Source organism: Coregonus clupeaformis, unplaced genomic scaffold, assembly GCF_020615455.1.
Source record: "Coregonus clupeaformis isolate EN_2021a unplaced genomic scaffold, ASM2061545v1 scaf0063, whole genome shotgun sequence".
Classification (NCBI taxonomy): domain Eukaryota; kingdom Metazoa; phylum Chordata; class Actinopteri; order Salmoniformes; family Salmonidae; genus Coregonus; species Coregonus clupeaformis.
The window spans coordinates 882,501-900,035 of NW_025533518.1; the positions used below are offsets into that span (position 1 = coordinate 882,501).

At 39.3% G+C, this 17,535-nt stretch overlaps 1 protein-coding gene across 2 annotated transcripts in view; it reads left to right on the plus strand.

The window, feature by feature from the left end:
- The window catches only part of LOC121580081 (large neutral amino acids transporter small subunit 4), a 67,409-nt gene that overhangs the window by 33,475 nt on the left and 16,399 nt on the right, over positions 1 to 17,535 (plus strand). Inside the window, exons 9-10 of one of the 2 annotated variants that reach the window (XM_045212912.1) lie at positions 354 to 497; positions 1,001 to 1,018. In XM_045212912.1, coding sequence (XP_045068847.1) covers positions 354 to 497; positions 1,001 to 1,018 — 162 coding nt within the window. The remainder of the gene's footprint in view (positions 1 to 353; positions 498 to 1,000; positions 1,019 to 17,535) is intronic. The other variant, XM_045212913.1, reaches the window with a different exon arrangement.

Below are 17,535 nucleotides of genomic sequence, written 5' to 3' on the forward strand. Positions count from 1 at the left end.
CTCCTGCAGCCCAGTCGTTCATGCAGAGCATCATCAGTCCTCCCTCTCTCTCCTCTCCCCCCCTCCCTCTCTCTCCATCCCTCCCCTCCCTCTCCCCCCTCCCTCTCTCTCCTCTCCCCCCCTCCCTCTCTCTCCATCCCTCCCCTCCCTCTCCCCCTCCCTCTCTCTCCTCTCCCCCCCTCCCTCTCTCTCCATCCCTCCCCTTCCTCTCCTGCAGCCCAGTCGTTCATGCAGAGCATCATCAGTCCTCTCTCTCTCTCCATCCCTCCCCTTCCTCTCCTGCAGCCCAGTCGTTCATGCAGAGCATCATCAGTCCTCTCTCTCTCTCCATCCCTCCCCTTCCTCTCCTGCAGCCCAGTCGTTCATGCAGAGCATCATCAGTCCTCTCTTCATCCTCTCTCTGGTCACCATGTCCATCACTCAGCTGCGTCTCATCTTCTATATGGGAGCCATGAACAACATCCTGGAGGCCCTCAGCGATGGAGACCTCAACACTGGTGGGTACTGGTTCTGGGGCTAGGGATAGGGCTAGGTGTGAGGGGGTGAGCCATGAACAACATCCTGAAGGCCCTCAACACTTGTAGGAGGCCAGGTCATCTGATGCAGCATTCCATCACTCTCCTTCTTGGTAAAATAGTCCTTACACAACCTGGAGGCTGATAAACAAATGATAGTCCCACTAAGCCCAAACCAGATGGGATGGCGTATCCCTGCAGAATGCTGTGGTAGCCATGCTGGTTAAGTGTGTCTTGAATTCTAAATAAATCACAGACAGTGTCACCAGCAAAGCACCCCCACACCATAACACCTCCTCCTCCATGCTTCACGGTGGGAACTACACATGCAGATATTACAAGAATGTTCTATGAATATTGGAAGTGTATTTCCTGCCATTCATATTTGTTTGTGTGTGTGTGTGTGTGTGTTTACCCTGGACTTACCCCTGTTTTTTTAAATGTCACTCTCTTCCTCCTCCCTCTGTTCTCTCTCTCTCCTGCAGTGGAGAGAATGGAAGTTGGTAAGACTACAGGTTTATTGGACAAGACTCGTAGATATAACGTCTAACCCTATTGGACAAGACTCGTAGATATAACGTCTAACCCTATTGGACAAGACTCGTAGATATAACGTCTAACACTATTGGACAAGACTGGTAGATATAACGTCTAACCCTATTGGACAAGACTCGTAGATATAACGTCTAACCCTATTGGACAAGACTCGTAGATATAACGTCTAACCCTATTGGACAAGACTGGTAGATATAACGTCTAACACTATTGGACAAGACTGGTAGATATAACGTCTAACCCTATTGGACAAGACTGGTAGATATAACGTCTACCACTATTGGACAAGACTGGTAGATATAACGTCTAACCCTATTGGACAAGACTGGTAGATATAACGTCTACCACTATTGGACAAGACTGGTAGATATAACGTCTAACACTATTGGACAAGACTCGTAGATATAACATCTAACACTATTGGACAAGACTGGTAGATATAACATCTAACACTATTGGACAAGACTGGTAGATATAACATCTAACACTATTGGACAAGACTCGTAGATATAACGTCTAACCCTATTGGACAAGACTCGTAGATATAACGTCTAACACTATTGGACAAGACTGGTAGATATAACGTCTAACCCTATTGGACAAGACTCGTAGATATAACGTCTAACCCTATTGGACAAGACTCGTAGATATAACGTCTAACCCTATTGGACAAGACTGGTAGATATAACGTCTAACACTATTGGACAAGACTGGTAGATATAACGTCTAACCCTATTGGACAAGACTGGTAGATATAACGTCTACCACTATTGGACAAGACTGGTAGATATAACGTCTAACCCTATTGGACAAGACTGGTAGATATAACGTCTACCACTATTGGACAAGACTGGTAGATATAACATCTAACACTATTGGACAAGACTGGTAGATATAACATCTAACACTATTGGACAAGACTGGTAGATATAACATCTAACACTATTGGACAAGACTCGTAGATTTAACGTCTAACCCTATTGGACAAGACTCGTAGATATAACTTCTAACACTATTGGACAAGACTGGTAGATATAACGTCTAACCCTATTGGACAAGACTCGTAGATATAACGTCTAACCCTATTGGACAAGACTCGTAGATATAACGTCTAACCCTATTGGACAAGACTGGTAGATATATCATCTAACACTATTGGACAAGACTGGTAGATATAACGTCTAACACTATTGGACAAGACTGGTAGATATAACGTCTAACCCTATTGGACAAGACTGGTAGATATAACGTCTACCACTATTGGACAAGACTGGTAGATATAACGTCTAAACCTATTGGACAAGACTGGTAGATATAACGTCTAACACTATTGGACAAGACTGGTAGATATAACGTCTACCACTATTGGACAAGACTGGTAGATATAACGTCTAACCCTATTGGACAAGACTGGTAGATATAACGTCTAAACCTATTGGACAAGACTGGTAGATATAACGTCTACCACTATTGGACAAGACTGGTAGATATAACGTCTAACACTATTGGACAAGACTGGTAGATATAACGTCTACCACTATTGGACAAGACTGGTAGATATAACGTCTAACCCTATTGGACAAGACTGGTAGATATAACATCTACCAATATTGGACAAGACTGGTAGATATAACATCTACCAATATTGGACAAGACTGGTAGATATAACGTCTAAACCTATTGGACAAGACTGGTAGATATAACATCTACCACTATTGGACAAGACTGGTAGATATAACGTCTAAACCTATTGGACAAGACTGGTAGATATAACGTCTACCACTATTGGACAAGACTGGTAGATATAACGTCTAAACCTATTGGACAAGACTGGTAGATATAACATCTAACCCTATTGGACAAGACTGGTAGATATAACGTCTACCACTATTGGACAAGACTGGTAGATATAACGTCTAACACTATTGGACAAGACTGGTAGATATAACGTCTAACCCTATTGGACAAGACTGGTAGATATAACGCCTAACACTATTGGACAAGACTGGTAGATATAACGTCTAACACTATTGGACAAGACTGGTAGATATAACGTCTACCACTATTGGACAAGACTGGTAGATATAACGTCTAACCCTATTGGACAAGACTGGTAGATATAACGTCTAAACCTATTGGACAAGACTGGTAGATATAACGTCTAAACCTATTGGACAAGACTGGTAGATATAACATCTAACCCTATTGGACAAGACTGGTAGATATAACGTCTACCACTATTAGACAAGACTGGTAGATATAACGTCTACCACTATTGGACAAGACTGGTAGATATAACGTCTAACCCTATTGGACAAGACTGGTAGATATAACGTCTACCACTATTGGACAAGACTGGTAGATATAACGTCTAACACTATTGGACAAGACTGGTAGATATAACGTCTACCACTATTGGACAAGACTGGTAGATATAACGTCTACCACTATTGGACAAGACTGGTAGATATAACGTCTAACCCTATTGGACAAGACTGGTAGATATAACGTCTAAACCTATTGGACAAGACTGGTAGATATAACGTCTAAACCTATTGGACAAGACTGGTAGATATAACATCTAACCCTATTGGACAAGACTGGTAGATATAACGTCTACCACTATTAGACAAGACTGGTAGATATAACGTCTACCACTATTGGACAAGACTGGTAGATATAACGTCTAACCCTATTGGACAAGACTGGTAGATATAACGTCTACCACTATTGGACAAGACTGGTAGATATAACGTCTAACACTATTGGACAAGACTGGTAGATATAACGTCTACCACTATTGGACAAGACTGGTAGATATAACGTCTACCACTATTGGACAAGACTGGTAGATATAACGTCTAACCCTATTGGACAAGACTGGTAGATATAACGTCTAACACTATTGGACAAGACTCGTAGATATAACATCTAACCCTATTGGACAAGACTGGTAAATATAACATCTAACACTATTGGACAAGACTCGTAGATATAACGTCTAACCCTGTTGGACAAGACTCGTAGATATAACATCTAACACTATTGGACAAGACTCGTAGATATAACGTCTAACCCTGTTGGACAAGACTCGAGATATAACATCTAACACTATTGGACAAGACTGGTAGATATAACATCTAACACTATTGGACAAGACTGGTAGATATAACGTCTAACACTATTGGACAAGACTTGTAGATATAACATCTAACACTATTGGACAAGACTGGTAGATATAACGTCTAACACTATTGGACAAGACTCGTAGATATAACATCTAACCCTATTGGACAAGACTGGTAAATATAACATCTAACACTATTGGACAAGACTCGTAGATATAACATCTAACCCTATTGGACAAGACTGGTAGATATAACATCTACCACTATTGGACAAGACTGGTAGATATAACGTCTAAACCTATTGGACAAGACTGGTAGATATAACGTCTAACACTATTGGACAAGACTGGTAGATATAACGTCTACCACTATTGGACAAGACTGGTAGATATAACGTCTAACCCTATTGGACAAGACTGGTAGATATAACGTCTAAACCTATTGGACAAGACTGGTAGATATAACGTCTACCACTATTGGACAAGACTGGTAGATATAACGTCTAACACTATTGGACAAGACTGGTAGATATAACGTCTACCACTATTGGACAAGACTGGTAGATATAACGTCTAACCCTATTGGACAAGACTGGTAGATATAACATCTACCAATATTGGACAAGACTGGTAGATATAACATCTACCAATATTGGACAAGACTGGTAGATATAACGTCTAAACCTATTGGACAAGACTGGTAGATATAACATCTACCACTATTGGACAAGACTGGTAGATATAACGTCTAAACCTATTGGACAAGACTGGTAGATATAACGTCTACCACTATTGGACAAGACTGGTAGATATAACGTCTAAACCTATTGGACAAGACTGGTAGATATAACATCTAACCCTATTGGACAAGACTGGTAGATATAACGTCTACCACTATTGGACAAGACTGGTAGATATAACGTCTAACACTATTGGACAAGACTGGTAGATATAACGTCTAACCCTATTGGACAAGACTGGTAGATATAACGTCTAACACTATTGGACAAGACTGGTAGATATAACGTCTAACACTATTGGACAAGACTGGTAGATATAACGTCTACCACTATTGGACAAGACTGGTAGATATAACGTCTAACCCTATTGGACAAGACTGGTAGATATAACGTCTAAACCTATTGGACAAGACTGGTAGATATAACGTCTAAACCTATTGGACAAGACTGGTAGATATAACATCTAACCCTATTGGACAAGACTGGTAGATATAACGTCTACCACTATTAGACAAGACTGGTAGATATAACGTCTACCACTATTGGACAAGACTGGTAGATATAACGTCTAACCCTATTGGACAAGACTGGTAGATATAACGTCTACCACTATTGGACAAGACTGGTAGATATAACGTCTAACACTATTGGACAAGACTGGTAGATATAACGTCTACCACTATTGGACAAGACTGGTAGATATAACGTCTACCACTATTGGACAAGACTGGTAGATATAATGTCTAACCCTAATGGACAAGACTGGTAGATATAACGTCCCAAACCTATTGGACAAGACTGGTAGATATAACGCCTAAACCTATTGGACAAGACTGGTAGATATAACATCTAACCCTATTGGACAAGACTGGTAGATATAACGTCTACCACTATTAGACAAGACTGGTAGATATAACGTCTACCACTATTGGACAAGACTGGTAGATATAACGTCTAACCCTATTGGACAAGACTGGTAGATATAACGTCTACCACTATTGGACAAGACTGGTAGATATAACGTCTAACACTATTGGACAAGACTGGTAGATATAACGTCTACCACTATTGGACAAGACTGGTAGATATAACGTCTACCACTATTGGACAAGACTGGTAGATATAACGTCTAACACTATTGGACAAGACTGGTAGATATAACGTCTAACACTATTGGACAAGACTCGTAGATATAACATCTAACCCTATTGGACAAGACTGGTAAATATAACATCTAACACTATTGGACAAGACTCGTAGATATAACGTCTAACCCTGTTGGACAAGACTCGTAGATATAACATCTAACACTATTGGACAAGACTCGTAGATATAACGTCTAACCCTGTTGGACAAGACTCGTAGATATAACATCTAACACTATTGGACAAGACTGGTAGATATAACATCTAACACTATTGGACAAGACTGGTAGATATAACGTCTAACACTATTGGACAAGACTTGTAGATATAACATCTAACACTATTGGACAAGACTGGTAGATATAACGTCTAACACTATTGGACAAGACTCGTAGATATAACATCTAACCCTATTGGACAAGACTGGTAAATATAACATCTAACACTATTGGACAAGACTCGTAGATATAACATCTAACCCTATTGGACAAGACTGGTAGATATAACATCTACCACTATTGGACAAGACTGGTAGATATAACGTCTAACCCTATTGGACAAGACTGGTAGATATAACGTCTAACCCTATTGGACAAGACTGGTAGATATAACGTCTAACCCTATTGGACAAGACTCGTAGATATAACATCTAACCCTATTGGACAAGACTGGTAGATATAACATCTACCACTATTGGACAAGACTGGTAGATATAACGTCTAACCCTATTGGACAAGACTGGTAGATATAACGTCTAACCCTATTGGACAAGACTGGTAGATATAACGTCTAACCCTATTGGACAAGACTCGTAGATATAACATCTAACCCTATTGGACAAGACTGGTAGATATAACATCTGCCACTATTGGACAAGACTGGTAGATATAACGTCTAACCCTATTGGACAAGACTGGTAGATATAACGTCTAACCCTATTGGACAAGACTCGTAGATATAACATCTAACCCTATTGGACAAGACTGGTAGATATAACATCTACCACTATTGGACAAGACTGGTAGATATAACGTCAAACCCTATTGGACAAGACTGGTAGATATAACGTCTAACCCTATTGGACAAGACTCGTAGATATAACATCTAACCCTATTGGACAAGACTGGTAGATATAACATCTACCACTATTGGACAAGACTGGTAGATATAACGTCTAACCCTATTGGACAAGACTGGTAGATATAACGTCTAACCCTATTGGACAAGACTCGTAGATATAACATCTAACCCTATTGGACAAGACTGGTAGATATAACGTCTAACCCTATTGGACAAGACTGGTAGATATAACATCTAACCCTATTGGACAAGACTGGTAGATATAACATCTACCACTATTGGACAAGACTGGTAGATATAACGTCTAACCCTATTGGACAAGACTGGTAGATATAACGTCTAACCCTATTGGACAAGACTCGTAGATATAACATCTAACCCTATTGGACAAGACTGGTAGATATAACATCTACCGCTATTGGACAAGACTGGTAGATATAACGTCTAACCCTATTGGACAAGACTGGTAGATATAACGTCTAACACTATTGGACAAGACTGGTAGATATAACATCTAACCCTATTGGACAAGACTCGTAGATATAACATCTAACCCTATTGGACAAGACTGGTAGATATAACATCTACCACTATTGGACAAGACTGGTAGATATAACGTCTAACCCTATTGGACAAGACTGGTAGATATAACATCTACCACTATTGGACAAGACTGGTAGATATAACGTCTAACCCTATTGGACAAGACTGGTAGATATAACATCTACCACTATTGGACAAGACTGGTAGATATAACGTCTAACCCTATTGGACAAGACTGGTAGATATAACGTCTACCACCATTGGACAAGACTGGTAGATATAACGTCTACCACTATTGGACAAGACTGGTAGATATAACGTCTAACCCTATTGGACAAGACTGGTAGATATAACGTCTAACCCTATTGGACAAGACTGGTAGATATAACGTCTAACACTATTGGACAAGACTGGTAGATATAACGTCTACCACTATTGGACAAGACTGGTAGATATAACGTCTACTACTATTGGACAAGACTGGTAGATATAACGTCTAACACTATTGGACAAGACTGGTAGATATAACGTCTAACACTATTGGACAAGACTGGTAGATATAACGTCTAACACTATTGGACAAGACTGGTAGATATAACATCTAACCCTATTGGACAAGACTGGTAGATATAACGTCTAACCCTATTGGACAAGACTCGTAGATATAACATCTAACCCTATTGGACAAGACTGGTAGATATAACATCTAACACTATTGGACAAGACTGGTAGATATAACGTCTACCACTATTGGACAAGACTGGTAGATATAACATCTAACACTATTGGACAAGACTGGTAGATATAACGTCTACCACTATTGGACAAGACTGGTAGATATAACGTCTACCACTATTGGACAAGACTGGTAGATATAACGTCTAACCCTATTGGACAAGACTGGTAGATATAACGTCTAACCCTATTGGACAAGACTCGTAGATATAACATCTAACCCTATTGGACAAGACTGGTAGATATAACGTCTAACCCTATAGGACAAGACTCGTAGATTTAACATCTAACCCTATTGGACAAGACTGGTAGATATAACATCTACCACTATTGGACAAGACTGGTAGATATAACGTCTAACCCTATTGGACAAGACTGGTAGATATAACGCCTACTACTATTGGACAAGACTGGTAGATATAACATCTACCACTATTGGACAAGACTGGTAGATATAACGCCTAACCCTATTGGACAAGACTGGTAGATATAACGTCTAACCCTATTGGACAAGACTGGTAGATATATCATCTAACACTATTGGACAAGACTGGTAGATATAACGTCTAACCCTATTGGACAAGACTGGTAGATATAACGTCTACCACTATTGGACAAGACTGGTAGATATAACGTCTACCACTATTGGACAAGACTGGTAGATATAACGTCTAACCCTATTGGACAAGACTGGTAGATATAACGTCTACCACTATTGGACAAGACTGGTAGATATAACGTCCAACCCTATTGGACAAGACTGGTAGATATAACGTCTACCACTATTGGACAAGACTGGTAGATATAACGTCTACTACTATTGGACAAGACTGGTAGATATAACGTCTAACCCTATTGGACAAGACTGGTAGATATAACGTCTAACCCTATTGGACAAGACTGGTAGATATATCATCTAACACTATTGGACAAGACTGGTAGATATAACGTCTAACCCTATTGGACAAGACTGGTAGATATAACGCCTACCACTATTGGACAAGACTGGTAGATATAACGCCTAACCCTATTGGACAAGACTGGTAGATATAACGTCTACCACTATTGGACAAGACTGGTAGATATAACGTCTACTACTATTGGACAAGACTGGTAGATATAACGCCTAACCCTATTGGACAAGTCTGGTAGATATAACGTCTACCACTATTGGACAAGACTGGTAGATATAACGTCTAACCCTATTGGACAAGACTGGTAGATATAACGCTCTACCACTATTGGACAAGACTGGTAGATATAACGTCTACTACTATTGGACAAGACTGGTAGATATAACGTCTACCACTATTGGACAAGACTGGTAGATATAACGTCTACCACTATTGGACAAGACTGGTAGATATAACGTCTAACCCTATTGGACAAGACTGGTAGATATAACGTCTACCACTATTGGACAAGACTGGTAGATATAACGTCTAACCCTATTGGACAAGACTGGTAGATATAACGTCTACCACTATTGGACAAGACTGGTAGATATAACGTCTAACCCTATTGGACAAGACTGGTAGATATAACGTCTACCACTATTGGACAAGACTGGTAGATATAACGTCTAACCCTATTGGACAAGACTGGTAGATATAACGTCTACCACTATTGGACAAGACTGGTAGATATAACGTCTAACCCTATTGGACAAGACTGGTAGATATAACATCTAACACTATTGGACAAGACTGGTAGATATAACGTCTAACCCTATTGGACAAGACTGGTAGATATAACGTCTACTACTATTGGACAAGACTGGTAGATATAACGTCTAACCCTATTGGACAAGACTGGTAGATATAACGCCTACCACTATTGGACAAGACTGGTAGATATAACGTCCTACTATTGGACAAGACTGGTAGATATAACGTCTACTACTATTGGACAAGACTGGTAGATATAACGTCTAACCCTATTGGACAAGACTGGTAGATATAACGTCTAACCCTATTGGACAAGACTGGTAGATATAACGTCTACTACTATTGGACAAGACTGGTAGATATAACGTCTACCACTATTGGACAAGACTGGTAGATATAACGTCTACCACTATTGGACAAGACTGGTAGATATAACGTCTAAACCTATTGGACAAGACTGGTAGATATAACGTCTACCACTATTGGACAAGACTGGTAGATATAACGTCTAACCCTATTGGACAAGACTGGTAGATATAACATCTAACACTATTGGACAAGACTGGTAGATATAACGTTCTAACCCTATTGGACAAGACTGGTAGATATAACGTCTACTACTATTGGACAAGACTGGTAGATATAACGTCTAACCCTATTGGACAAGACTGGTAGATATAACGTCTAACCCTATTGGACAAGACTGGTAGATATAACGTCTAACCCTATTGGACAAGACTGGTAGATATAACGTCTACTACTATTGGACAAGACTGGTAGATATAACGTCTACCACTATTGGACAAGACTGGTAGATATAACGTTCTAACCCTATTGGACAAGACTGGTAGATATAACGTCTACTACTATTGGACAAGACTGCTAGATATAACGCTCACTACTATTGGACAAGACTGGTAGATATAACGTCTACTACTATTGGACAAGACTGGTAGATATAACGTCTACTACTATTGGACAAGACTGGTAGATATAACGTCTACTACTATTGGACAAGACTGGTAGATATAACGTCTAACCCTATTTTTACAAGACTGGTAGATATAACGTCTACCACTATTGGACAAGACTGGTAGATATAACGTCTACCACTATTGGACAAGACTGGTAGATATAACGTCTACTACTATTGGACAAGACTGGTAGATATAACGTCTACCACTATTGGACAAGACTGGTAGATATAACGTCTACTACTATTGGACAAGACTGGTAGATATAACGTCTACCACTATTGGACAAGACTGGTAGATATAACGTCTACTACTATTGGACAAGACTGGTAGATATAACGTCTACCACTATTGGACAAGACTGGTAGATATAACGTCTACCACTATTGGACAAGACTGGTAGATATAACGTCTAACCCTATTGGACAAGACTGGTAGATATAACGTCTACCACTATTGGACAAGACTGGTAGATATAACGTCTACCACTATTGGACAAGACTGGTAGATATAACGTCTACTACTATTGGACAAGACTGGTAGATATAACGTCTACTACTATTGGACAAGACTGGTAGATATAACGTCTACTACTATTGGACAAGACTGGTAGATATAACGTCTACCACTATTGGACAAGACTGGTAGATATAACGTCTACTACTATTGGACAAGACTGGTAGATATAACATCTAACCCTATTGGACAAGACTGGTAGATATAACATCTAACCCTATTGGACAAGACTGGTAGATATAACATCTAACCCTATTGGACAAGACTGGTAGATATAACATCTAACCCTATTGGACAAGACTGGTAGATATAACGTCTAACCCTATTGGACAAGACTGGTAGATATAACGTCTAACCCTATTGGACAAGACTGGTAGATATAACATCTAACACTATTGGACAAGACTGGTAGATATAACGTCTAACCCTATTGGACAAGACTGGTAGATATAACGTCTACTACTATTGGACAAGACTGGTAGATATAACGTCTAACCCTATTGGACAAGACTGGTAGATATAACGTCTACCACTATTGGACAAGACTGGTAGATATAACGCCTACTACTATTGGACAAGACTGGTAGATATAACGTCTACTACTATTGGACAAGACTGGTAGATATAACGTCTAACCCTATTGGACAAGACTGGTAGATATAACGTCTAACCCTATTGGACAAGACTGGTAGATATAACGTCTACTACTATTGGACAAGACTGGTAGATATAACGTCTACCACTATTGGACAAGACTGGTAGATATAACGTCTACCACTATTGGACAAGACTGGTAGATATAACGTCTAAAACCTATTGGACAAGACTGGTAGATATAACGTCTACCACTATTGGACAAGACTGGTAGATATAACGTCTAACCCTATTGGACAAGACTGGTAGATATAACATCTAACACTATTGGACAAGACTGGTAGATATAACGTCTAACCCTATTGGACAAGACTGGTAGATATAACGTCTACTACTATTGGACAAGACTGGTAGATATAACGTCTAACCCTATTGGACAAGACTGGTAGATATAACGTCCTAACCCTGTTGGACAAGACTGGTAGATATAACGTCTAACCCTATTGGACAAGACTGGTAGATATAACGTCTACCACTATTGGACAAGACTGGTAGATATAACGTCTACCACTATTGGACAAGACTGGTAGATATAACGTCTAACCCTATTGGACAAGACTGGTAGATATAACGTCTACTACTATTGGACAAGACTGCTAGATATAACGTCTACTACTATTGGACAAGACTGGTAGATATAACGCCTACTACTATTGGACAAGACTGGTAGATATAACGTCTACTACTATTGGACAAGACTGGTAGATATAACGTCTACTACTATTGGACAAGACTGGTAGATATAACGTCTAACCCTATTTTTACAAGACTGGTAGATATAACGCCTACCACTATTGGACAAGACTGGTAGATATAACGTCTACCACTATTGGACAAGACTGGTAGATATAACGTCTACTACTATTGGACAAGACTGGTAGATATAACGTCTACCACTATTGGACAAGACTGGTAGATATAACGTCTACTACTATTGGACAAGACTGGTAGATATAACGCCTACCACTATTGGACAAGACTGGTAGATATAACGTCTACTACTATTGGACAAGACTGGTAGATATAACGTCTACCACTATTGGACAAGACTGGTAGATATAACGTCTACCACTATTGGACAAGACTGGTAGATATAACGTCTAACCCTATTGGACAAGACTGGTAGATATAAGTACTACTATTGGACAAGACTGGTAGATATAACGTCTACCACTATTGGACAAGACTGGTAGATATAACGTCTACTACTATTGGACAAGACTGGTAGATATAACGCGTCTACTACTATTGGACAAGACTGGTAGATATAACGCCTACTACTATTGGACAAGACTGGTAGATATAACGTCTACCACTATTGGACAAGACTGGTAGATATAACGTCTACTACTATTGGACAAGACTGGTAGATATAACATCTAACCCTATTGGACAAGACTGGTAGATATAACATCTAACCCTATTGGACAAGACTGGTAGATATAACATCTAACCCTATTGGACAAGACTGGTAGATATAACATCTAACCCTATTGGACAAGACTGGTAGATATAACGTCTAACCCTATTGGACAAGACTGGTAGATATAACATCTAACCCTATTGGACAAGACTGGTAGATATAACGTCTAACCCTATTGGACAAGACTCGTAGATATAACGTCTACCACTATTGGACAAGACTGGTAGATATAACGTCTAACCCTATTGGACAAGACTGGTAGATATAACGTCTAACCCTATTGGACAAGACTGGTAGATATAACGTCTAACCCTATTGGACAAGACTGGTAGATATAACGTCTACTACTATTGGACAAGACTGGTAGATATAACGTCTACCACTATTGGACAAGACTGGTAGATATAACGTCTACCACTATTGGACAAGACTGGTAGATATAACATCTAACACTATTGGACAAGACTGGTAGATATAACGTCTAACCCTATTGGACAAGACTGGTAGATATAACGTCTACTACTATTGGACAAGACTGGTAGATATAACGTCTACCACTATTGGACAAGACTGGTAGATATAACGTCTACCACTATTGGACAAGACTGGTAGATATAACATCTAACACTATTGGACAAGACTGGTAGATATAACGTCTAACCCTATTGGACAAGACTGGTAGATATAACGTCTAACCCTATTGGACAAGACTGGTAGATATAACGTCTACCACTATTGGACAAGACTGGTAGATATAACGTCTAACCCTAATGGACAAGACTGGTAGATATAACGTCTAAACCTATTGGACAAGACTGGTAGATATAACGTCTAACAAACCTATTGGACAAGACTGGTAGATATAACATCTAACCCTATTGGACAAGACTGGTAGATATAACGTCTACCACTATTAGACAAGACTGGTAGATATAACGTCTACCACTATTGGACAAGACTGGTAGATATAACGTCTAACCCTATTGGACAAGACTGGTAGATATAACGTCTACCACTATTGGACAAGACTGGTAGATATAACGCTCTAACACTATTGGACAAGACTGGTAGATATAACGTCTACCACTATTGGACAAGACTGGTAGATATAACGTCTACCACTATTGGACAAGACTGGTAGATATAACGTCTAACACTATTGGACAAGACTGGTAGATATAACGTCTAACACTATTGGACAAGACTCGTAGATATAACATCTAACCCTATTGGACAAGACTGGTAAATATAACATCTAACACTATTGGACAAGACTCGTAGATATAACGTCTAACCCTGTTGGACAAGACTCGTAGATATAACATCTAACACTATTGGACAAGACTCGTAGATATAACGTCTAACCCTGTTGGACAAGACTCGTAGATATAACATCTAACACTATTGGACAAGACTGGTAGATATAACATCTAACACTATTGGACAAGACTGGTAGATATAACGTCTAACACTATTGGACAAGACTTGTAGATATAACATCTAACACTATTGGACAAGACTGGTAGATATAACGTCTAACACTATTGGACAAGACTCGTAGATATAACATCTAACCCTATTGGACAAGACTGGTAAATATAACATCTAACACTATTGGACAAGACTCGGGAGATATAACATCTAACCCTATTGGACAAGACTGGTAGATATAACATCTACCACTATTGGACAAGACTGGTAGATATAACGTCTAACCCTATTGGACAAGACTGGTAGATATAACGCTCTAACCCTATTGGACAAGACTGGTAGATATAACGTCTAACCCTATTGGACAAGACTGTAGATATAACATCTAACCCTATTGGACAAGACTGGTAGATATAACATCTACCACTATTGGACAAGACTGGTAGATATAACGTCTAACCCTATTGGACAAGACTGGTAGATATAACGCCTAACCCTATTGGACAAGACTGGTAGATATAACGTCTAACCCTATTGGACAAGACTCGTAGATATAACATCTAACCCTATTGGACAAGACTGGTAGATATAACATCTGCCACTATTGGACAAGACTGGTAGATATAACGTCTAACCCTATTGGACAAGACTGGTAGATATAACGTCTAACCCTATTGGACAAGACTCGTAGATATAACATCTAACCCTATTGGACAAGACTGGTAGATATAACATCTACCACTATTGGACAAGACTGGTAGATATAACGTCAAACCCTATTGGACAAGACTGGTAGATATAACGTCTAACCCTATTGGACAAGACTCGTAGATATAACATCTAACCCTATTGGACAAGACTGGTAGATATAACATCTACCACTATTGGACAAGACTGGTAGATATAACGTCTAACCCTATTGGACAAGACTGGTAGATATAACGTCTAACCCTATTGGACAAGACTCGTAGATATAACATCTAACCCTATTGGACAAGACTGGTAGATATAACGTCTAACCCTATTGGACAAGACTCGTAGATATAACATCTAACCCTATTGGACAAGACTGGTAGATATAACATCTACCACTATTGGACAAGACTGGTAGATATAACGTCTAACCCTATTGGACAAGACTGGTAGATATAACGTCTAACCCTATTGGACAAGACTCGTAGATATAACATCTAACCCTATTGGACAAGACTGGTAGATATAACATCTACCACTATTGGACAAGACTGGTAGATATAACGTCTAACCCTATTGGACAAGACTGGTAGATATAACGTCTAACACTATTGGACAAGACTGGTAGATATAACATCTAACCCTATTGGACAAGACTCGTAGATATAACATCTAACCCTATTGGACAAGACTGGTAGATATAACATCTACCACTATTGGACAAGACTGGTAGATATAACGTCTAACCCTATTGGACAAGACTGGTAGATATAACATCTACCACTATTGGACAAGACTGGTAGATATAACGTCTAACCCTATTGGACAAGACTGGTAGATATAACATCTACCACTATTGGACAAGACTGGTAGATATAACGTCTAACCCTATTGGACAAGACTGGTAGATATAACGTCTACCACCATTGGACAAGACTGGTAGATATAACGTCTACCACTATTGGACAAGACTGGTAGATATAACGTAAGCCTAACCCTATTGGACAAGACTGGTAGATATAAGTCTAACCCTATTGGACAAGACTGGTAGATATAACGTCTAACACTATTGGACAAGACTGGTAGATATAACGTCTACCACTATTGGACAAGACTGGTAGATATAACGTCTACTACTATTGGACAAGACTGGTAGATATAACGTCTAACACTATTGGACAAGACTGGTAGATATAACGTCTAACACTATTGGACAAGACTGGTAGATATAACGTCTAACACTATTGGACAAGACTGGTAGATATAACATCTAACCCTATTGGACAAGACTGGTAGATATAACGTCTAACCCTATTGGACAAGACTCGTAGATATAACATCTAACCCTATTGGACAAGACTGGTAGATATAACATCTAACACTATTGGACAAGACTGGTAGATATAACGTCTACCACTATTGGACAAGACTGGTAGATATAACATCTAACACTATTGGACAAGACTGGTAGACTGGACAAGACTGGTAGATATAACGTCTACCACTATTGGACAAGACTGGTAGATATAACGTCTAACCCTATTGGACAAGACTGGTAGATATAACGTCTAACCCTATTGGACAAGACTCGTAGATATAACATCTAACCCTATTGGACAAGACTGGTAGATATAACGTCTAACCCTATAGGACAAGACTCGTAGATTTAACATCTAACCCTATTGGACAAGACTGGTAGATATAACATCTACCACTATTGGACAAGACTGGTAGATA